This window comes from Pan troglodytes, chromosome 15 (assembly GCF_028858775.2).
Source record: "Pan troglodytes isolate AG18354 chromosome 15, NHGRI_mPanTro3-v2.0_pri, whole genome shotgun sequence".
Lineage (NCBI taxonomy): Eukaryota > Metazoa > Chordata > Mammalia > Primates > Hominidae > Pan > Pan troglodytes.
The window spans coordinates 58138671-58162026 of NC_072413.2; the positions used below are offsets into that span (position 1 = coordinate 58138671).

Here is a 23356-nt window from a genome sequence, read left to right on the forward strand (position 1 = left end):
GTGAACTGAGATAGTGCCACTGTACTCTAGCCTGGGCGACACAGTAAGACTCCATCTCCAAAAAAAAAAAAAGAAAGAAAGAAAAAAATGCCATACAGATGAATCTTTAAAGATTTTAATTTATATATACCTCTTCTACCATTCATTGGCTGGAGTAGTTGAACAGACATCAGCAGGCACAATGCTAGGCAGGCACTGGAGATTCAGTGATGAATAAAACACAACTGACCTGGAACCTGGCCTCCTGAAGCTTCTCTTCATCTGTCTAAATTCCTTTCTTTCAAGGCCCAGTGCAAGTGATACCTTCATCAGGAAGGGCTTCCACATGATTCTATCTGCAAATCTCCCTTTTCTGAACTATTATGCTTATAGTCTGTACCAGGCCACATGACATATGTTATTTTGTGGCATTCTAGAATTATTCCAATCTTTTCATTCTTATAATTGGTGTGTTGTGTTCAATAAATAATGTTATTCCAGTTTTCATCACTGGTCACGCAAGAATCCTCTCTTTATTATATTTTATCCCCATAGTTCACCCCATTTCCTCCCCATCCTAAGTAACCATTACCATACCTAAATATATATCTAATTAGGTTGTATGTTTTCTTGCAAAATGAGCACTATCTTCTGTGCACATATATTTGTGTATGTGAACAGTATTGTGTTAGCGTTGCTTCTTTATTTCTTTACTTACTTATTACTATGCCTCTAGTACATATCCATGTTGTTATGTATGCATTTATTCCATTGCTTCTACCCGCTATACCTCATGGTGTACCTCTACCACATGTCATCTTCCCCCTTTCCCAAGGACAGCCACTTGGGTGGCTTCCAACTTGCCCAACAACTATTCTACAGTTATTTTATGTATGTTACTTTGGCTCCAGCTCAGTTGTGAACTGCTTGTAGATAAGGACCATGTTTTTCTTTACCTGTTACTCCTGCTGATTTCCTATTAGTGCCTGTGCATGTTTTCTGCTGTAAGGTGTTAAACGTTAAAGTAAAATTAATAATAGTAGAAGTAAGGAGTTGCCAGTGGAATCTTCCTGAGCTGAATCTAATCATGGCTTTACCCCTTACTAGCTTTGTGACCTTGACCTTGGAAAAGTAAAACCTTGTTGGTCTTTCTTCACCTATCAAGATAGGTAATACCATCTATCTTAGTGGGCTGTTATGAGGAATGAGTTAATTAACTAATACTAAGCACTCCAGTACAGTAGAAGACATACAACAGGTGCCCTAATGAATAATAGGTGCAATGAATCCTACCTACTGCTTCAAATTACAGCCATCTGTACCTGTCAACTTTTCTAAGAGTATAAGCATCTTGGAGGTAAGGTCATTTCAAATACTTCTTTATATCTGCTCATTACCCAGCACTCTGCTTTGTGTGAAATATTCTGTACATTTATGTTGCTATGGTTTGGATGTTTTTGTCCCCTCCAAAATTCATGTTGAAACTTAATCCCCAAAGCAACAGTATTAAAGGATGTGGCCTTTAAGAGGTGACTGAGTAATGAATGAGATTAAATGCTCTTTTGAAAGCATTTTGCTCCTCTTTCCCTTCTGTCCCTTCCACCATGTGAGGACATACATTCCTCCACTGTGGAGGATGCAGCAATGAGGTGCCATTTTGGAAGCAGAGATCAGCCTTCACCAGACACTAATTCTGCTGGTGCATTGGTCTTGGAATTCCCAGCCTCAAGAGCCAGGAAAAACAGATTTCTGTTGTTTATAAATTACCAAATCTGTGGTATTTTGTTATAGCAGCACAAATGGACTAAGACAAATCTGTTAACTTAGATTTTAAGCATATGTGCTAAAGTATTTTAAAAGGTTATTTTATCCAAGAATATAGTATGAGTTAATACCTTTTTTGCAAGATTCATGGCAATCTTTTATTATTTATTTTTTATTTCATTCCATGTTGGAAGCAAAGTCATATCTATTAAAAAGTAAAATCACAAATTAGTCTTTGATTATTCAGAAGCATAAGAAGATTGCTGTTTTCATGTTTTCCATTTCTCCCTCCAGTGGCTTGAAAAGTACAGGTGCTCTTTTCAGTCATGTTTTGTCTTAAAGATTTTAAAATAAGAAGAGTCTGCATCCTGTAAAAGAGGGACAGAAACATGGATCAGTACCTACTCCTATTTACTCCAGTTTTTAACATTTAAGTCCTTCTGTTTTGAGGAGCTGTATCATTATGATTCACTATTAAGAATCTTTACAAAACTTCAGAAACTGCTTAAATTAGAATTTAAAAATCATAGCCAAAATTCTAGATGTACACAAAAGTACTTCTAATGAGTTTAGCATCATCTCTGGTTTAGAGGAGGTATAAATAGCATTGGACTGCAATGCTGAATTCTCTATAATGACTTTTCTGGATCATCATATCATACCTACACTGACTTGCCCTAATAAATAAAAACAATGTCAGATTATGTAGAATTGAGATATATGGAAGATAACTCTAAAATTATTTGTGGCCGGGCAGGCACTGTGGCTCATGCCTGTAATCCCAGCACTTTGGGAGGCCAAGGTGGGCAGATCACCTGAGGTCAGGAGTTAGAGACCAGCCTGGTGAAACCCCATCTCTACTAAAAATACAAAAATTAGCTGGGTGTGGTGGTGTGCACCTGTAATCCCAGCTACTCGGGAGGCTGAGGCAAGAGAATTGCTTGAATCCAGGAGGCGGAGGTTGCCGTGAGCTGAGACTGTGCCATTGCACTCCAGCCTGGCCAACAAGAGGGAAACTCTGTCTCAAAAAAAAGAAAAAGAAAAAAAAATTATTTGTGAACTTTTTGTATATTGCTTAAGGAATAAAACAAGGCAACCTGATAATCCCCAAGATGTGATGTTTCTTTTCAGAAGATATGCATTTACCACTTTCAAAACTTTGCACTAAGAAAGACAAAATAATAATAATGATAATACAAAATTCAGTGTAGCCACTGTTCTTGATCCCTAAAAATAATAAAGATTCATAAAAACAAAGTTCCAGACATACAGACTAAAGAAGCAAATTCTAGTTAACAAGTACTATTAGCTTGAAATGAGCTATGCTAGCATTTTCTTAACTTAGATGCTTATCAATAAGAAAATTTATATATATACATATATATATAATATAAAATAATGGGAGAGAGGAAGAGTACAGACTATAAAGAATGAGGTATTATGTCCTAAAAATTGCTTTGAGAAATGACAGAATGCCCGGCTTATCATAATAAAGAGTGACAAAGTAGTAAGACTATATAATAAGCAATATTTCAAAGATGGTGGTAGGAAGAAAAAGGCTGTCATTTTTTTAGAAAAACCTAGATGTAAAAAAAATGTGAGATTTGCTAAATGATGTTTATATTTTACAGTTAGATATTCTCTAAACAAAACAAAATATCCTTCATATGGACATTTCTGGAAGTACTACTGCAGTGGGACTGAAATTCTCTAGTTCCTGGTCCCTCTTTCCCCTCTGAAAAACAAAATCACTTCTATAATATATTCTTTCTCTGCCCTATTATTTAAATTGAGAATGTGAACCAGTACAGACATTATGGAAAATATGGAAATTCCTCAAAAAATTAAAAATAGAATTACCATCTGATCCAGCAATTCCACTTATGGGTACAAATCTAAAGGAAGTGAAATCAGTACCTTGAAGTGATATCTACACTCCCATGTTCATTTTAGCATTATTCATAATAGCCAAGATATGGAAACAACCTAAGTGTCCATTAGTGAATGAATGGATAAAGAAAATGTGTGTGTGTGTGTGTGTGTATATATATATATATATATATATATGGAATATTATTCCACAATGGAATATTTTTCAGCCATAAAACAATGGAACTCCTGGCATTTGTGAAAACATGGATAATTAATGGACATTAATGCTAAGTGATATAAGCAAGATACAGAAAAACAAGTACTATGTGATTTCACTTATGCGGAATCTAAAAAGTCATACTCAAAAGCAGAGTAGAATGATGGTTGCCAGGAGCCAGAAGATGGAGGAAATGGGGAGATCTTGGTCAAAAGGTACACATTTTGGCCAGGCACAGTGGCTCACACCTATGATCCCAACACTTTGGGAGGCCAACGTAGGTGGATCACCTGAGCCCAGGAGTTTGAGACTAGCCTGGGCAACGTGGCAAAAACCCATCTCTACAAAAATTACAAAACCTAGCCAGGCATGGTGGTGTGCACCTATAGTCTCAGCTACTCAGGAGGCTGGGGTGGGAGGATTGCTTGAGCCTGGGAGGTAGAGATTGCAGTGAGCCATGATCACGCCACTGCAGACTCCAGCCTGGGTGACAGGGCGAGACCCTGTCTCAAAGAAAAAAAATGGTAGATATTTTCAGTTATAAGATAAATAACTTATGTTATTATAACTTACAAATTCTAAGGATCTAATATACAGCATGGTGACTACAGTTAATAATACTGTATAGCATATTTGAAATTTGCTAAGAAAGTAGATTTTAAGTGTTCTCACCACACACAAAAAAAGGTAACTGGGTGACATGTATTAATTAGCTTGATTGTGGTAATCATTTTACAGTGTATGTTAGATCATCACAATGTATACCTTAAATATATATAATTTTTATGTGTCAATTATAAAGAAAATCTTTGATCATTAAGGAAGCTGAATATCCTGCTATATCTAACTCAAGCTGAGAAGGGGGAAAAAGCACAATAGCTAACACTTAGAACACTCCAAGTTGTGTTTTAAGTGCTTTTCATATTTAAATTCATGTAATTCCCATAACAATCCTGTGACTGGGCACTATTATCATCATTAATCTCCATCTTATATTAATAGATGGGGAGACCGAGTGATAGAGAAGTAACTTGCTTTAAGGGCATGGGGCAGAGCTGGGATTTGAACCCAGGTAGCCTAGCACCAGGCTGCATGCTCTGCCAGGAGGCTGTGCTTCCTCTGTAGTTAGGTGGCCTGTCCCTCTCAACTCTTTCCATCACTGGGCACAAAACTACTGCATCAGCTGTCCTCCATACTTAAAACTCAGGTATACTCTTTGATGAAACTCTACCTTTAGAGCTTCTACCCACACTACCAAGTCCCAACAATACCAAAACACTCATAAGGGATCTGGCCCAAAGCAAACTGTTCCACATTACTACTTGGTAGAAAACGAAAAGCTCCTTTTTGATTTTTCACACTCTGGACATTTTAGTGTGTCATGACCCAGTCTGATAACCTTTTATGTCTCTCAAGCATTTTGTTGTGTTTGTAACTTTTTACCCCCTAATTCATTTTCACTGTCCTGCAAAGAGTTGGAATAAATTAAATGTCTAACAATTAGTGGATTGCTTAAATTTTTGCAGGTATGTATAGTATGATCTTGTTTTATAATTCTTTTTTTATCTGTCAATCCCTATTGATTAATTTCTAAAAGAAGGTGGTAACAAAGTATATCAAATGCTAACAGTAAAAACCATCCTCAGCAATAATCTTTTGCTGCATAATCATCTATAATTTTTGGTTTACTTCATTACATTTCCTATACTGTCTATAAATTAAATTCTTTTGAGGGTCACAATTTCTCAGAAATGGTTAATAGTATTCCCTGACTAATTGCTATAAAGAATGAGTGCTGAAAGGATGATAATCAGCATATTTCCTTAGACAGGGGAATAGGCACATCTTAGATGTGCTGAGTACTTCGGGAATGAGGTAAAACTGCATGCATCTGTTTTAACAACACAGTAAGTGCTTTGACAGGAAAGCATAGGGGCTGAGGTGCACTTGGTCCTGGGGAGAAGTGGGAGGGAAGGCCAGGTACCATTCCAAGGAGGTGACATGGGAGTTGAGACTGGTAGGATGGGTAGGAGTTGGTGGGGAGAAACAGTAGGGAAAGAGCATTTTGACACACACACTGGTCAAACAATATGTATAGAAGAAAAACATGGCAATCTTTGATTTGATTTTACCTTGTAAGAAACTTCTCTCTCCAAGACTAGTAATAATTTATAGTAAACCAAAAGATATGCATGGGGATAAAATATTTTTTATTTATTTTTCTTTATATCATGAGATTGGTGGACGGTTTGAAAGGTTTTTTGATTTTGAAATAGAGTCTTGCTCTATCACCCGGGCTGGAGTACAGTGGCACCATCCTGGCTCACTGCAACCTCCGCCTCCTCGGTTCAAGCAATTCTCATGCCTCAGCCTCCCGAGTAGCTGGGATTACAGGCATGCACCACCATGCCCGGCTACTTTTTGTATTTTTAGTAGAGATGGGGTTTCACTATGTTGGCCAGGTTGGTCTTGAACTCCTGGCCTCAAGTGATCTGCCTTGGCCTCCCAAAGTGCTGGGATTACAGACATGAGCCACTGCACCCAGCCAGAAAGTTTTTTAAACACTGGAAAATTCTGTACCTTCCTGCAAGATTGGTACATATTATTAAGAAACTTAGAAATTGGTCTTACCACACCACTCTTAAAGTTCTCAATCCTTTTCTTCCCCATCTTGTTGGTTATCCACCAGGCCCAGGTTGGCATGTATTGCCACAAATATGTTACTAACAAGAAAGGTTGTTCTGAGATCCAAACTTCTTTCAAATCATTGGCCATGCTGATTAACATCAGCCGCACACAACGACTGGTTGTCATCTTGTGGGACTGGTCTCCATTATTGCCTATAGTCTAAGAAAAGTTAAAAATTAAGTGAATTTATCCAAGCGATTTCACATAACTTTAAGCTAGAAAGGACTCAAATGCCGTCTAGTTGAGTGGTTCCTTTAGTGGAGCTTCATGCCCCTTAGGAGTCTCCATAGGTACTAATGTGAGTTTATAAACTATTTGTAATATTTCAAAAAGCCTAACAGAAACCATATGCTTACTAGATAATATAGTGCAGGCTAACTAAAAGATGAAGATTCTTTGCTTTTAATTAGAATTGCATCACCCTAATGTGCTTAATGACAATTATCCCTTTTGTAATAAAAATCAAACTATTAAGACAATGCATTTAGCAAATGAAATTCCATAAACAATTTTCATAATGGCAGGAGTTGTTTTGTGAATAATTCACATAAAAGCACTTCTAAGACAAAAACTCTGATATACAGTGATACAACACCAATATATAATGCCAATATATAACTAGTAAACATTCAAATTATTCCCAACTAGAAATTTTTACCTTTGTGACTTCTCCAGTTAGGGAATTTTCCACAATATTTGATTGCACAGGTCCTGGGCAAATGTTAGAAACTATTATACCTGGGTATGTGGCAAGTTCTGTTCGAAGGCCATTAAAAAAACCCTAACAGGCAAAAAAAAAAAAAAAAAAAAAAAGGAAAAAGGCAAATAAATACAGACACATATCTCATGATTTATCAAAATATGTTCTAAAATGTGTGAGTAAAGGACAGGTAGTGTAATCATGCAAGCTTATTAGGCACTTTTTAAATTATATTTTAAGTTCTAGGGTACATGTGCACAACATGCAGGTTTGTTACATATGTATACATGTGCCACGTTGGTGTGCTGCACCCATTAACTGGTCATTTACATTAGGCATATCTCCTAATGCTATCCGTCCCCACTCCCCCCACCCCATGACAGGCCCCACTGTGTGATGTTCCCCTTCCTGTGTCCAAGTGTTCTCATTGTTCAATTCCCACCTATGAGTGAGAACATGCAGTGTTTGGTTTTTTGTCCTTGCAATAGTTTGCTGAGAATGATGGTTTCCAGCTTCATCCATGCCCCTACAAAGGACATGAACTCATCCTTTTTTATGGCTGCATAGTATTCCATGGTGTATATGTGCCACATTTTCTTAATCCAGTCCATCATTGATGGACATTTGAGTTGGTTCCAAGTCTTTGCTATTGTGAATAGTGTATTAGGCAGTGTATTTTAACAGTAGACTGGAGGCAATCTAGAACAGACATTCTCAGCTCTTTCCAGGTATAAGTGGTTCACCCCCTTTGATAGTGAGGGGTCTTCCCATCAATGATTTTTATGGTAGGCATGCACTGGATAGGTAAAAAGAACTATCCCTGAAGATTCTGATATACGCTCTTCATACCAGTCCTCCTCTCCCCACTCCAAAAGGGGTGTATGTCCTCCACTGAGAATCACTGAGGTCAGGTTTCTATTTATTCCCCAAAGTAGTCTAAAGTGCAAATTTTGGGGGCAAAGGTGAGGAAGATGGGATTAGTACTTCACAGAAAGTATCAGAAAGAATGAATTCAACTTTTTCCATTTATATTACTATTTTAACAGTATTAATTCATTTTAGCAAACATTTATCTTTTTGGGTAATAAGAGGGTATGTAGCTAATTAAAAATTTAATATGATTGCCTACTGAATGACTTGTGTAAAACAGACTAGACCTTCTAGACTTAAAGATACTGACCATTTCTAAACCAATGGGGAGTAAACAGAAATCTACTGCCTCTCATCTCTTCCTAAATTAGGAAATGTTCCAAGACTACATTGTTATAAGGCTGGGTTATCTATTGAAAAGCCTAAACAGCTAACCCACAGTACATTGTATATGATCCAAAAATGTTAAACAGTTATCAGCTCTGAAATGCTGACCCCAACAAACAGAGGGGCTATGAGGGTTTATGATCAGAGACCAATACAGTGCCAGACTCAGAGATGAACCCCCCAAAAAAAAGCTTGCTAATTGAATGGAAAACTCCCATAACTTTAACCTTCTGCCTCTCTGTAGCAAAAGAGGAGAGGGGACACCAAGCAAGCCAATATATCAAACACTAAAACCTCTCCTTGTTTGAAATCACATCTAGTATTGTGTGTAAACTTTTCAATGATAAACAAGTTAATTCTGTAGCTTACTGAGAATCTGAGAAGGAAATGTGCTCTTCAAAAAGACCTTCCTGGTAACTACAGTCTCAACCTGCCACATTTTATCATAGGATCAAATCCAGTAATAAAATAATGAGTCTTGGAGGGCAGGCCAGACAGCTCATCTGTGTTTACTGAAAGCATCCGGCATATCTTATGAAACACATGGTGCCAAACAGATGGGTGGCCGCCCTCCCTCATCTGCCTGCCTGAGGCTTGCCCAACTGCTCCACAGGAAGTGACTGATGCCTGTTACTAAATATGAGGAAATCATCAGTATAGCATTCTGCTTCATCACTGTCTGCAATTGTCTGCACTTTGCAGCAGAAAAAAGATGTCCTAAAGAACCAAAGCTTCAAATTTTCATGAAATCATGATGACCATGTAGCTATTGCATCTCATTATTCCAACAGTGAAACATTCTACTTAAACTGACTTCAACAGCTTTAAATATAAATTTTGTGTCTTCCTTAATCATTCTTTTCCTATTGGCCTTTTAATTTCTTTATATCCAGTCTTAAGCCACCATTAAAAATTCATCCATTTCTAATATTTATACATCGTAAATTATGCAATCCAAATCAAGCTTCTCTCCTTGCCTCTGCCTTGACTAGATTTTCTTCTTCCAATGAAACCAGAGTGAATACAGTCAAGATTTTTCCCAGTAAGGATATGAGACCAGGACTAATCATCCTGTGGGAAGTACCTATTTCTGACATGCGTATATAATTAGACCAGGCAAAATAAACACCAACTACAAGGGGCAAGGAAAAGAAGTCACAGAAATGGGGAGGAAAAAGTATATCCTGAAGTGTATGTAGAAGAAAGGAGAAGTGGACCCCCAATTTTCCATGAAGATGTAGTAGGAATAAGGATAAGGTGAAGAGTAACATGTTAACTAGATGATACACTTTTTGAGGGCAGAGACCACATCTTATTATCTTTATATCCCCAGGGTCTGTTGTAGTACATGGCACAATGCAGTGCTTGATACATATTTATTTGTTCAACAAGTTAGAGGCATGTGTGGATCAAGTCTTTTTTAGCATCTACTGGGGGTGTCCTCTACCAAAAGTCTCCTTGGGTCTCTCTGTCTCCCCACATCACTTCCAGTTCCAAGGACCTCTCACAGTGATGGCCATATCCCCCATATACACATTTAAGTCAGTTCTATCAGAGTTGAGTTTGAGCAGCCTTACCCGGAGAGCATGCTTGCTAGCACAGTATCCAATGGAAAGAGGTACAGATATGATACCCAGGATGCTATTCACAGTAACAATCTTTCCTTGCTTCCTCTCGATCATGTGAGGCAGCACACATTTTGTCAAGGACACCGTCCCTAAGTAGTTAAGCTCTATTAGCTTTCTGTAGACATCCAAGCTGGTATCCATGCACAGAGAACGCTGGGACATTCCACCATTGTTGACCAGAATGTCGATCTAGTTAAATAAAATCAGAAAAGGGGTGTTTGGGGGATGTCCTGTGGATAGATTGATGGAATTCCTGTGGATGGTTGGTTATGTTGTTAACTTGAAGAATCAATGGAACAATGGTATATTTCCAGAAGTCAGCAATTAAAAAGATAAAATAAAACCCTGAATTTACCTGTGGAATTAAATTCCCGTTTTAGGTGACTTTTTGTGAAAGTTAATAATTGTCATTAAAATAAATAAAAGCAGCCAGCTGGGCACAGTAGCCTGTAATCCCTGCACTTTGGGAGGCCGAGGAGGGTGGACCATGAGGTCAGGAGTTCAAGACCAGCCTGACCAACATGGTGAAACCCCATCTCTACTAAAAAATACAAAAATTAGCTGGGCGTGATGGTGCACGCCTGTAATCCCAGCTACTCAGGAGGCTGAGGCAGGAGAATCCCTTAAACCCGGGAGGCGGAGATTGCAGTGAACCGATATCACACCACTGCACTCCAGCCTGGGCGACAGAGCAAGACTTTGTCTCAAAATACATAAATAAATAAAAGCAGCCGTGAATTTTTAGCTTCTTTTGTTCTACATGGAGGAATTTGTACTTGTTAAGACATGAAAAGTACTAATTCCATAACAACAAAGGCTCAGAGATTAAGGGGCCCAACTCATGGGCCTGATCTCACTGCATGGACCCCACTTGCCTAAAGCCCTTTGTATGACAGCACCACGGATGGGAATCTCTTCTGCAGTTACTTCAAAGCAAGACTATATCAATATAAGATGCTACTTACTCTACCAAACTCCTGGAGAACAGCTTTGGTAGCCGCTTCATGGGAACCAGTGTCGGTCAGGTCAAGGGGCAAAACAAGTATATCTTTTTCTTTTAAATTGCCATTCTCTAAATAAACACAAAAATTTGTGTGGAAGTCATGCCATAGTTCAGTCAAGCTCCTTGCTACTCCCACTAACACCCACCCTGCAACAGGACTTGGCAACAAACTCATTTCTGGGTGGCCCTGTGAAAGTTCCTCTCGGTGGTCAGGAAGAGGACTAGTGGTTATATCAGACAAAAAGCTGGCTGGCCTCACAGGAAGTAGAATGGCAACGTGAATATGCAGTCTAACTTTACAATTTGATTTCTGATAGAAATCAAGATTATACTACAAACTAGAAAAGAGCAAATATTTTAGAGCAATTTCTTTAGAAGTACAGAAGTACCTTTGTTTTGTGATAGGCTCACAAAGATGAGTTGCTCTTCTACACACAAAACAACTACTTGTGCTTAAAATCAGTAAGAAGCTCAGAGTCCTACAGTCAAATGACATATAGAAGCTTCTCTCCAGAGGCTAAGGATTCCTGGAGGTAAACAGGGAAAAGGACACATGCCTGAAATTCCCAACCAAGAAACATGCTGCTGCTTTGTGATTGGCTTTCTGTTCATCAAAAGAACAACTGAAACTAATTTTCCTGGACTCTAACCTTGAAATACAAGTAACATCAGTAAGAAAAACAAGCAAGTATAGAAAATAGAAGAGGTAAAAAGACTTCATGGGCAAAAGAGTTAAGCGTGAAACATCAACTGTATTAAATGAAAAAGTGGGCACTACAGATCTGCAAGATAAAAGGAAACAGCCTTGTGCCAGGTAAGAAATGCTGACCTGGTTCATCTACTCCACCAGTACAGGACTTGCAAGTCACAGCAGTAGAGGAACAACTATCAAAAGAAGTGGCCCAGTGCAAAAACACAAGAGGCCTTTGAAAGCAGTATCATGAAAGAGGCCTGTTGCCCTGCTGAGCACTACTGTGGCAACTAACTCTCATTTCTGGGTGGTTAGCTCGATCAGCAAAGTTAAAGATTTAAAAGAATGACAGGTAGAGAGATGGCCCAAAAAATGGTCTGTTGGAAAATTCAAAATTATCTCAGTTTAGGTACTCTTAATAAATGTTCCATGAAAAATATTAACTTTATACTTGAAGTTGCTTTCAATGTGAACATAATGGCTGGGTGTGGTGGCTCACACCTGTAATCCCAGCATTTTGGGAGGCCGAGGCAGGCAGATCATCTGAGGTCAGGAGGTCGAGACCAGCATGGCCAACATGGTGAAACCCTGTCTCCATTAAAAATACAAAAATTAGCTGGGTGTGGTGGTGCACATCTGTGGTCCCAGCTACTCAGGAGGCTGAGATACAAGAATCGCTTGAACCTGTGAGGCGGAAGTTGCAGTGAGCCAAGATCACACCGTTGTACTCCAGCCTGGGCAACAAAGTGAGACTCCATCTCAAAAAGAAAAAAGTAAACATAACTACACCAAAACTCAAACAAAAATATTAACACTGTTGCCCTTTATGTGAATATGAAAGTATTACCTCAAGTTGTATTTTTTAAAGCTAATTCCATTCCTGTTCTTTTATCCTATATAATAAGTCTTATCCCATATGATTTTAATATCTGATACTTTAATAAAATGAGTAAGGATTCTTCCTAATTTCTATGATCAGATACATGTATGTCGTGGATAAGAACCCAACTGTTTTTTCTCTAAGACAAAAATCTAAGTTACTTGGTCACTAAAAATCCACCAGCATTTTATATAATTGTTGGTCACTCCCTAATGCCAAGAGTCAGTGCAAAAAAAGCATAGAAAGGTGGCAGAAAAGAAGAAAAAGGCAAGGGCAGCCAATTAAGACAAAAAGGAGAGGATCTGAGATGAAGCATGTAGAACATTTGGAGCCGGGGGGAAATCTCACTCCTCTCTAAAAGTCCCAAAACTGTATTTGAGTTTGGACTGATTTATTTCTAGGAAGCACCGCTGCTATTTCAGATCTGCTTACCTAGGCATCTTCTTTTCACCCTTTCCAGCTCATGCACTCTTCTGGCTGACAGCACAAGAGAAACTCCTAGTTTAGACAACTGGTAAGCCAGCTCCTCACCAATTCCACTCGAGGCTCCAGTCACCCACACCACCATATCAGTCAGCTCCCATTCTATGGAAGGAATGGAAATGGAAGGAAGAAAATAAGCAATGAATTATGCTCATAAATCCAAGATTAGAAAAAAAAAAAAAGCCTTAAACAATACCACTAAATATGAAGGCATGATGTATAGAGCTTAAAATTTGAAATATTCTAAGAAAGCATCTCCTTCTTAACTAAAAAAAAAAAAGCATTAATACAAATCATACTAGTAACAGTTATCAACACAGTATTTGTATATTACAGAACCTTCATGACTTTTCCAGACTTAACTTCAAGGTAAGCCTTATAACCTCATGGTTTCACTCTAAGGCTCTATTTAAGACAAACAGGTAAGATAAATATGATAGATAAGATAAACAGGCTAAGTAAATAGAAAAATCACTGTCTGGACTCACTTTCCTTAGCCATTAAATGAGGCATTCAGATTAGATAATGGCTTAAGGTCACATCCAGTTTTTAATTCTATTATTCTAATATTTTGCAATGGAGGTTGATGAAGAATCTAAATATACCAAGTTCTGTGCTGTTGATGGAAACATCCTAGATTTTTAAAGTAGTATTTTCCCCATTTGCCAATAATGCCTGATGCCTATCAGCTCAAGGTCATTTTGTAAAAATGTTCCCCAGATGCCTGAGCTTTCATCTTAGGAGAATATAGTAATTCACCCAAGAACAAATGCATATTACAGAGAGATGAAATATTGTACTCTGCTTCTCCAATTATGTTCCTCTTAAAAGACTACAAATGTTACAGTACTAAAGCAATGACAAATGCTTTATTCTTTTCTCCAATGAAAAACTTATTAGCACTGCAAGAGATGATATTCACTGTCTCTCTGAACCCGTAAAGTCACTGTTATGCAAAGTTCCTGGGTGCCTTATTTACTAAAATATATGTTATTTATCAAAAATATCAAATATCGTATCACTTAACATCACATTTCCGATTTTAGATCAGAAAAGTTAAAATCAGGAAATGATTGTACTGTTTTAAACAGCTCTAAATCCTAACTGTGATGTTAACAGTACCATCCCTGGAGACTGCCAGGGTTCAAATGGCAGCTCCATCACACACAGCACTGAAATGCTCCCAGGTGAAAACTTGGTGCCTTAATTTTCCACAACTGGAAATGTGATGAATAAGAACACATCCTTCACAGGATTGTTGAGAAATGAGTTAAAACATGGAAAGCACTCAGGGCAGTATCTAGTACATACTCAGTGTTTAATAAATGTCAATTATAATTATTGCTCAAGTTTTTTAACAGATGGACTTTACTACAGCAAAACATAGAACAGTCACTTAATAACGTATGTCTCCTAACTTCTCCAGCCAGGAAAACAGAGTTACCAATTCTAATGGCTTAACGTTTTTACATTACTTCCTATGTACTTAGCACATTGTCTACTAAAAGCCTCACCAGAACTGTATGGAAAGCTATTATTATCTCAGTTTTACAGAAAAGGTAACTGAGGTTTACAGAGAATAATTTGTCCCACTAGACCATAGATTCCATTAAGGGTAGGACCCTGTCTACCTTGTTCATTGCTGTGGCCTCAGTGCTTAGCAAAGACTGGAATATTGAAAAGGCTCCATAAATAACTACTGAATAAACAAACACCCAAGAACCCTGGCAGAGCCGGGATATAAGCCCAGGCATATCTAGCTCCAAAGCCCACACTGTCCACTATTTCATGATATACACATTTACATATGATCAATATTTTAAAACCCAACTGTTTCTTAGACATTCAAGAAAATACCACTTGTCCTTAGGAAAAAGGTTCCATGTAAATATCTCAACTAAGGCCAGGTACGGTGGCTCACATCTGTAATCCCAGCACTTTGGGAGGCCAAGGCGGGCAGATCACTTGAGGCCAGGAGTTCGAGACCAGCCTGGCCAACATGATGGAACCTGTTCTCTACGAAAAATACAAAAATTAGCCAGGTGTGGTGGCACATCGTTGTAACCCCAACTACTCAGGAGGCTGAGGTGCGAGAATTGCTTGAACCTGGGAGGCAGAGGTTGCAGTGAGCCAAGATTGCTCCACTGCACTCCAGCATGGGTGACAGAGTGAGACTGTTGGAAAAAAAAAAAAAAAACTCAACTAAGGATGGAAACATCCCAAATACTATGTCTGGGCTACAATGCTTTCCTGTCATATAATGTACTTTTGTGAAAAGGCACAATTGGGCCACCTTCCTATAGGACTTTATCAAGAACAACATAACATCTATTCAGATAATCATTTATTCATTCATTGACTACTTGTTGTTCCCAAGTTCTGCAATCATCACACTCTAGAGTGAATATCATTTGTTTTAGAAACACAGGATTTACTAACTAGTGTCGAGCTAACAAAGACCTCTTGATATTTACACACATAAGCAAATATTTAAAGCTGTGGTGTAAACTTTTAATACAATCACAATTCTGGCCTCTTCCCCCCACCCTGAAGAAACTTTTTTATTTAGCACCGTTTGTTTCCCGATTCCACAGAATCTGGTATACATAATGGCCTCCCTTTAAGAGCCCCTGAAAGTAGATTCTTAGAGTTGAAAGGAAAGTGATAGTTCAACCCCCACTCCAGAGAAGAGAATTCTCTTCTCAAGCCCTTGACCCATCTCTAATTCCCTCACAGGATAAGGAAGCTAATTATCTCTGAAGGCTTCAGCTCCTTTTTTGGGAAAGTCTAATCATTCCAGGGATCTTTTTTACACTGATGTGATAAGCTTTTAAATGCTATCAACCAGTAGCAGTGGGCAGTAATCCTGCCTGGTGGTTTGACAAAGAAGAAGTCAAACTTCTGGTGTCAGTGGGTCCAAGTGTCCAGCCTGAGGCATCCTCCCCATCCCTTCCTCTCCCAGCACCTCAAACATTCATCAAGGATTTTGTATCCAAGGCCCAAAAGTTTGTTACCCAAGACGACAAATATTGACATGGATGCAGTTGATGCTGAAAATCATTTGGAAGTGGAGGGAAAAACACAGCTTATTAATCAAGTGTTGGAACCCCAACATACACTTCAAGATCTCCCTGTCAGAGGAGATGCAGTTATGGAAGAAAATCTCAAGCTAAAATCAGAAAACCAAGTTCTTAGACAATACACAGAAAATTTCATGTCAGCTTCTAGTGTTTTTCAAACAACTGACACAAAAAGCAAAAGAAAATACAGAATTGAAGCCCTTCTGTTTTATGGAATTGCTGCTGACCTTTCTTTATATGTTGGACAGATTTCAAAAGTGATAGTACCTTTGTTTGTGGTTTCATTGAATATTTATGAAGCTAATGTCAGATGTAGGCAACATTCATAGCATAACAGGAAACTTCCATAAGTTTGTGTATTATGTTAGTCTATGAGAATGTGCAAATGTATTGGAAACAATTTAGAATAGCACATATTTATGAAACTTAAGATGAATGTTTTATCAAATTTGCTCTGATTTGTGGGTTTAGCCCTGTCTTTTATTATAGGCTTAGTAAGATATACAAGAAAATAACCATCATGCTGTGAAAAAGTGACCCCAATCAGGTACTGACTGCACAGATTCATGTACCCTATCCATCTTCTTGGGCCCCTTCTCCACTGGCTTCTTCCTTCCTATCTCCCCTCCCCCAGGGAAAAACTGGTTTCATATTTGTAAAAGCAATTTTAATACTTAATCATCTCTGAGAGTAACCTGAACTTTAATTGTCAAAACTTAACCAAATGAAGACATTTTCTCAGCTAGAGCTTCTCATTTGTGATATTTAATACTAAGATAGAATTGCTGGTTTCTCTTTAATCAATTGAAAACAAAAAGAGGCTATAAAAATGAAGATTTTTCATTGAAACTGAATTGTCAATCTGGGAAGATAATTTTTTGTTGTCAAAAACTTCTTTTTGGCCAGGTACAGTGGCTCACGCCTGTAATCCCAGCACTTTGGGAGGCCGAGGCAGGAGGATCACCTGAGATCAGGAGTTCAAGCCCAGCCTGGCCAACATGGCGAAACCCCATCTCTACTAAAAATACAAAAATTAGCTGGGCATGGTGGTGGGTGCCTGGAATCCCAGCTACTTGGGAGGCTGAGGCAGGGAGAATTGCTTGAACCTCTAGGAGGTGGGGTTTGCAGTGAGCCTGCACTCCAGCCTGGGCAACAAAGTGAGACTCTATCTCAAAAAAAAAAAAACAAAAAAAAAACTTCTTTTTTTTTTTTTTTTTTAATTACCTACTTCGTATCTGAAAAGATATAAATTATGGTCGTGTGTGTTTAAAATAGAAAAGCTTAAAGGAAAATAGAAATAGGATGGAAAAGTACTTGGGAAAATACTAGTAACCAACTCCAAATATTTTCACTCCAGATTTTTGTTATCTCTGGCACAGAGTAGATCTTTTGGGAAATATATGAGAGTAGATTAAGCTCGACTAACCTGTTTTTTGGCGGGGGAACGGGGGGAGGGGACAAGGCCTGGCTCTGTCACCCAAGCTGGAGTGCAGTGGCATGATCTTGGCTCCCTGCAACCTCCACGGCTCAGGCTCAAGCCAACCTCCCACCTCAGCCTCCCAAGTAGCTGGGACTACAGGCGTGCACCATCATGCCCGGCTAATTTTTTTGTGTGTATTTTTTTGTAGATATGGGGTTTTGCCATGTTGCCCAGGCTGGTCTCGAACTTGTGAGCTCTAGTGATTTGCCCACCTCAGCCTCCCAAAGTGTTGGGATTACAGGCGTGAGCTACCGCATCTGGCCAACTTTGACTAATCTTATGTACCACATCTGGAAGAGAACAGTTACAAAGAGTTTGGTCTCAAGGTATATTTCTACTCAGCAGATTAACTTTTGCAAAATTCCTTAAGAATGTATTAGTATCAGAATTGTGAAAAATGGGAGTTTCAGATGTACACTTATTGATAATCTTGCTCAGTTTTATCCTGCTTGTTCTCCCAGAATTTTTTGTAAACTCAACTACTCTGTTTACAGAGTTTTAGTCACTTTTAACAATTTTTAAAAATTCAGTTTGTAGACTCCATTTGTTAAGGGAATCAATATCAGAAGTAATACTAAAATGTTATAATAGGAAAAGGGATCCACTAATATAGCTTATGGTTATTAGAGCTGGGCTACTTTTAATCATGGAATAATCTTATGTATAGGTGCAAGAATGACTCACTATATGAATACATACTAATCATATTACAAACATTTTGCATCCCTTTTGTGACCTAGACAGACATTTAAATTGTGTTGCAATTCTGCTTTCTTGTTTTACAAAAAGCTGTTTCAGGAAGAAAAGAAAAGAAATGAAACCTGTCTTCTAAATGACAATCCCTCACAGCTGTTAGGGAAGACAGCCATTATGTCTTCCCTAAGTCCTTTCATCTCTTACCTTCTCTTAAGGCTAAATAAACCTATCCAATTTCTGCCACCTTCCCTCACATGACATGGTATCAGGTTTCCTCACTCTTCTGCTCACACCCACCTGCACCAATTCTAGTTGGTTAATGTTCCTCTTTATTAAAGGGAGCTGGCTAGGGCAGGACACAGGATTCGGTAGAGTCTGGACAGTGCAGAGCAGGATGAGATGTCAAAAATCACTTCCCTTGTCCCCCAGAAGGTAGGGTCTATGAGGGCCTGGACTGTGGCTGATTCAGTCACTGCAGTGTCCCCAGTGCCCAGCACAGAGGCCGGCACATACAAGCAGCTAGTCAGGAGACATCTGTTGTTTGCAGTTGTTGCTTCAGACACTGAAGTCTACAAATGCAACCCAAGGTTGCCTGATCTTTTCTGGCAGCCACTTCACAGTTGACTCCTACTGAGGTTACTGTTAACAAAAACCTGAGTTTTGCTCACATGTGCTGCTGTTGAAATTTTTCCTCCTCTAGACTTGTGCCATGGATTTTTCTGGACCATTTTAATGTCTAAAATTAGTCACCCTTAAATTTCACCATGTGTGGCTGGGCTTGGCAGTTCACATCTGTTATCCTAGCACTTTGAGAGGCCAAGGTGGAAGGATCACTTGAGGCCAGGAGTTCAAGACCAGCCTGGAACATAGTGACAGCCTGTTTCTACAAAAAGTTTTAAAATATCCAGGTGTGGTGGTTTGCACCTGTAGTCCTAGCTACTGGGGAGGCTGAGGTGGGAGGATTGCCTGAGCCCAGGAGTTCGAGGCTGCAGTCAGCTATGATCATGCCACTGCACTCCAGGCTGGGTGACAAAGCAAGACCTTGTCTCTCTATTAAAAAAAAAAAAAAATCACCATGTGAGATATATGCTTGGAAATGCACAGAATTTCTCTAGACGGATACAGAGGAGGCAGGAAATGGTGGCTGCCTCGAGAGAAGCACACTAGGTAGCTAGGGCACAAGGGTCAGAGAAAGCTCTTTACTTTTTACTATATATCTTTTTGTCTTTTTACTTTTGTATTATGTGAGTGTGCTATTTTTTTAAGTGACAAAAAATAATAAACCTACAGAGAAGTCGAGAAGGATTTTTTTTTCTTTTTTCATCTTGATAGAGTCTGCCCATCTCTCTAGTCTGAGCTGTTTTGGGAATCTATTTCAATTTTCCTTTAATCTTTTCTTCTTTCTCACTCCCTACCTCCACCAGGAGTCTTTTTAGACTTTTTTTTTCCCTAAAACTCTCCTGTGCAATGTTAATTCCACAGATATACTATATATCATTTATGTACTGTACATATATCTGTGCTTTATACATAAAAGGAGTTCTATAAAGTTTACTCCTGCCAGGCGCAGTGGCTAATGCCTGTAATCCCAACACTTTGGGAGGCAGAGCGGGGTGGATCACCTGAGGTCAGGGGTTTGAGACTAGCCTGGCCAACATGGCGAAACCCCAGGTCTACTAAAAATACAAAACTTACCCTTGCGTGGTGGCACGCACCTGTAATCCCAGCTACTAGGGAGGCTGAAGCAGGAGAATCACTTGAACCCAGGAAGTAGAGGTTGCAGTGAGCCAAGATCATACCACTGCACTCCAGCCTGGCCAACAGAGCGAGACTCTGTCTCAAAAAAAAAAAAAGAAAAAGAAAAAAAGCTTACTCCTTAGTTAATAAGCATATGACTAAATAAGCATATGACTAAATTTTAAAATTAAGTTAAATGTTAAATTAAAATTTAAAAGTTATTAACTTCTAACTTTATAACTGTATTTGCTGAAAAACATTTTTATGGTTTTTGAGACAGTGTCTCACTATGCTGCCCAGGCTGGTCTTGAAATCCTGGGCTCAAATGACCCTCCTACCTTAGCCTCCAGAGTAGTTGGGATTCCAGGTACATGCCACCACGCCAGATTTTTGCTGAATAACTTTTATGTAACTTACTTAGATAAATAGCAATTTATCAAACTACATGTGCAAATTTGCAAATTATATAACTACATAATGATAACAATGTAATTAAATTTAAAATCCTTCAAACTGTTCTTTTCCGACAAAACACAACTGAAAATATTAAATGAATTTCTTAAAATTTTCAATGATCTTAACTTTTAACTTCTCCTTAATATGAGAAAATAACTTTTAACTTAGTAGCTTAGAGATATTCATTCAGATGTTGTCAATAATTTTGCTTTTTAGCACTTGACATAATTTGATGGGTTGAATATTTTTTGTAGGATTAAATAATAAAATATAATCTATTTTCGTTTAATTCTTCAAGTCCAAGTGAACACAAAAGCACTAAGGATCAAACACAAACAACGTCTGCAAGGCAGCCAATGGCAGCCAATAGGCACACATATTCCCCCGCTGAGGTGGAACAATCGATCAAGAGAAAGCCCTTGGTTAATGAAGTTGTGCAGTATTTGGGATTCCTGCTTTAAAAGGAGAAAGCCCAATCACTTGCCATAGTTTTGTAGCACTGCTGTGGCGTCCATGTTGTGTATTTTTCGTGAACTCAATGTCAGTGCTGCACATGCTATACCCAAGAAAACCCAACCAGAAAAATGAAATACTAAGGAATAATATTTTCTCGGATAGGGTTAAGCTTTGGAGGGGCACAAACCACTGTATTACCAGAATTTTTTTTTTTTTTTTTTTTTTTTTTTTTGGTCCACAAGAACCAATTCTCACCTTGGGATCAATATCACCCCCCTCAACGCCCAACCCATAACGCCCCCCCAAACATAGTCTATCTTTCGAGCTACTATCTCTTCCAAGCAAACTTTGTAACATGCTTTGAGTATTTTTATACCAGAAACTTGGTCGAGGGAAACCCCATTTCCCCAAGTCCTTAAGGATCCAAAGCCTAGCTTTCGGTAGGTCATTTAATTTCTCTGAACATCAGTTTCCCTATCTGGAAAATAAGATTAATAATGCCTACCTTGTAAGAGTTGTAAAAGTTAAATGTTATGTGTGTAAAGCGCTGAGCCAACATACAGCAAACGTACACGATGTCAAATATTAAGCAAGACACAGATAAAGTGAGATAGGCAGTATGCCAATAATGATCTCGCTCCAGCAAACTGCCATTTTTAGTTCTTTCTAGTGTTTGACTAGAATGAGTAAGTAGGTGAAGGACTTCGGATTATCTCAGATTTTATTTCAAAACTGCAGGAGTGGGAAGTGGAGGACAGACTACTTCAGGTAGTAGAACGACCGGGCTTCCGGTACTTACAAAGGAGGTTCCCTTACAAACGCAGGGGGACGCTCACTGTTTCTCAAAGTATCGTCCTCTGAGACAACACCAGAATCCCTTGAGTCCTGCGTAAGATGTCAGAGTCCTCAGGAGCACCGCCGACTCCAGTGCTCTCTTTACAGTTTGGCACTCCCTGGAGAGGTTTCCTAGCCTGAATGGCAAGTCCATGCCATCTTCCGACCAGTACAGAAGACAAAGGGGCTTTTTAGCCCTCGCCTCTTCCTCCCCAACCCGCAGCCCCTGCGTAAGGGGTAGCCAGGCCTTCGGGAAGCTCCACGCAACCCACAAAGGACCCGGGATCACTGCAGAACCCCCAGAGACCCGGACACGCCTCGGCAGCTCCGAGCCCGGCCTCCCACTCGGGAGAGGCTTTGGCCGGTCCTCACCTGGGCGTCGTCCCTGCCACTCGGCCCATAGTAGCGTCAGGTCGCCGTCAGCCCTCAGGAAGCGCAGCAGCTGCACCAAGAGCAGGAGCAGCGCGCACAGCACCAGCAGCCACAGCAGCAGCTCCCAGTTCATTGCGGCCGCGCACGCCCAGCTCGGGGGGAAGAAGACGGCCCGCACCAGAGTCGGGTCGCTGCCCTGCGGGATCGCAGCTCCACCCCTTCGGCCAGCCCAGAGCAGCACTGCCCCGGCTCCGCCCAGGGAGCAGGCCGGGAGGAGGAGCCGCTCGGGCGCGCCGGGCTCAGCACTCGCGGCCCCACTCGCGGTCCTTGGGCGGCCCGCGCCCTCATGCGCCACACCCGGCGGGGCCGGCAGATTGCTTGAATTCAAGTGTCCGAGACCAGCCTGGGCAACATGAGGAAACCCTGTGTCTACCAAAAATAAATAAATAAAATTCCAGTATTTTTAAAGAAGCTGATTCAAACGTAAGCTACATATTATACTACGTTATTTCCTCTCTGTACAGGGACACTATCAACGGCCAGGAGACAGATAGAATCATTCTTGCTTGGCCCCTCTTCTCCATTCCTATTCAGAAAGAACATCCCCTTTTCAAGCTTCAGTATCTTTTCATGAGGTTGAGAAAGTGCTGAAGAAAGAGTGTGGCTATCACTCAAGACCCCACAAGCCAAGGCAATGGTCCCTCCATGGGGACAAGGTCCTTTTACAATTAGAGAAAAAAAGACTGAAGCCATGTGCTGTGTTGGCACCTTACAACCTGATTCTGACCACACACAAATTTACTCTGGTGTCTGTTTGGCAACCAAAGCCTAGGTTGGTACCAAATCCTCCCCTTACCCAAGCCATTATTCACATCCTAATGTAAACAGCAAATAAAAACAGAGAATGTAATGAAAACACCGAGGTCTTGCCTACTCTAATACACAAAAGAGTAAAATACTGTTTTTGATTAATTTCCGTTTGAAATGACCTTCAAAACATTTAATTGCTTCCCACTAAATACCTACATGTGTTTGAGGCATCAACAGTAGCATCTTTCTTGTTTTCAAGCATTTGAAAGCAAG

General features: G+C 39.5%; 1 protein-coding gene and 1 pseudogene across 2 annotated transcripts; one reads left to right on the forward strand and one right to left on the reverse strand.

The window, feature by feature from the left end:
- Nucleotides 1-1875: 1875 nt before the first annotated feature.
- On the reverse strand, nucleotides 1876-22662 carry DHRS7 (dehydrogenase/reductase 7). 2 transcript variants are annotated; one of them, XM_009427894.5, is made up of 7 exons: nucleotides 22274-22662; nucleotides 13112-13264; nucleotides 11071-11177; nucleotides 10055-10294; nucleotides 7179-7301; nucleotides 6464-6679; nucleotides 1876-2111 (listed from the first exon to the last, which is right to left on the reverse strand). In XM_009427894.5, exons 1-7 carry the CDS (start codon nucleotides 22404-22406, stop codon nucleotides 2064-2066), a joined length of 1020 nt encoding a protein of 339 aa, XP_009426169.1. In that variant the 5' UTR covers nucleotides 22407-22662; the 3' UTR covers nucleotides 1876-2063. The 2 variants fall into 2 exon arrangements, with proteins under 2 accessions (XP_009426169.1, XP_016782428.1); XM_016926939.4 differs by lacking the exon at nucleotides 10055-10294 and having other exon boundaries at nucleotides 22274-22513.
- On the forward strand, nucleotides 13506-19467 carry LOC129137025 (short coiled-coil protein-like; annotated as a pseudogene).
- Nucleotides 22663-23356: the final 694 nt, after the last annotated feature.

Bases quoted from the DNA above. Each gene is read 5' to 3' on its own strand.
- DHRS7 (XM_009427894.5), bottom strand. From the start codon at position 22,406: ATGAACTGGGAGCTGCTGCTGTGGCTGCTGGTGCTGTGCGCGCTGCTC. The intron at 7,302-10,054 runs GTAAGGCTGCTC...TTTGCCTGTTAG, and splicing joins CTAGCAAGCATGCTCTCCGG to GGTTTTTTTAATGGCCTTCG. The intron at 6,680-7,178 runs GTAAAAATTTCT...AACTTTTCTTAG, and splicing joins TAACTGGAGAAGTCACAAAG to ACTATAGGCAATAATGGAGA.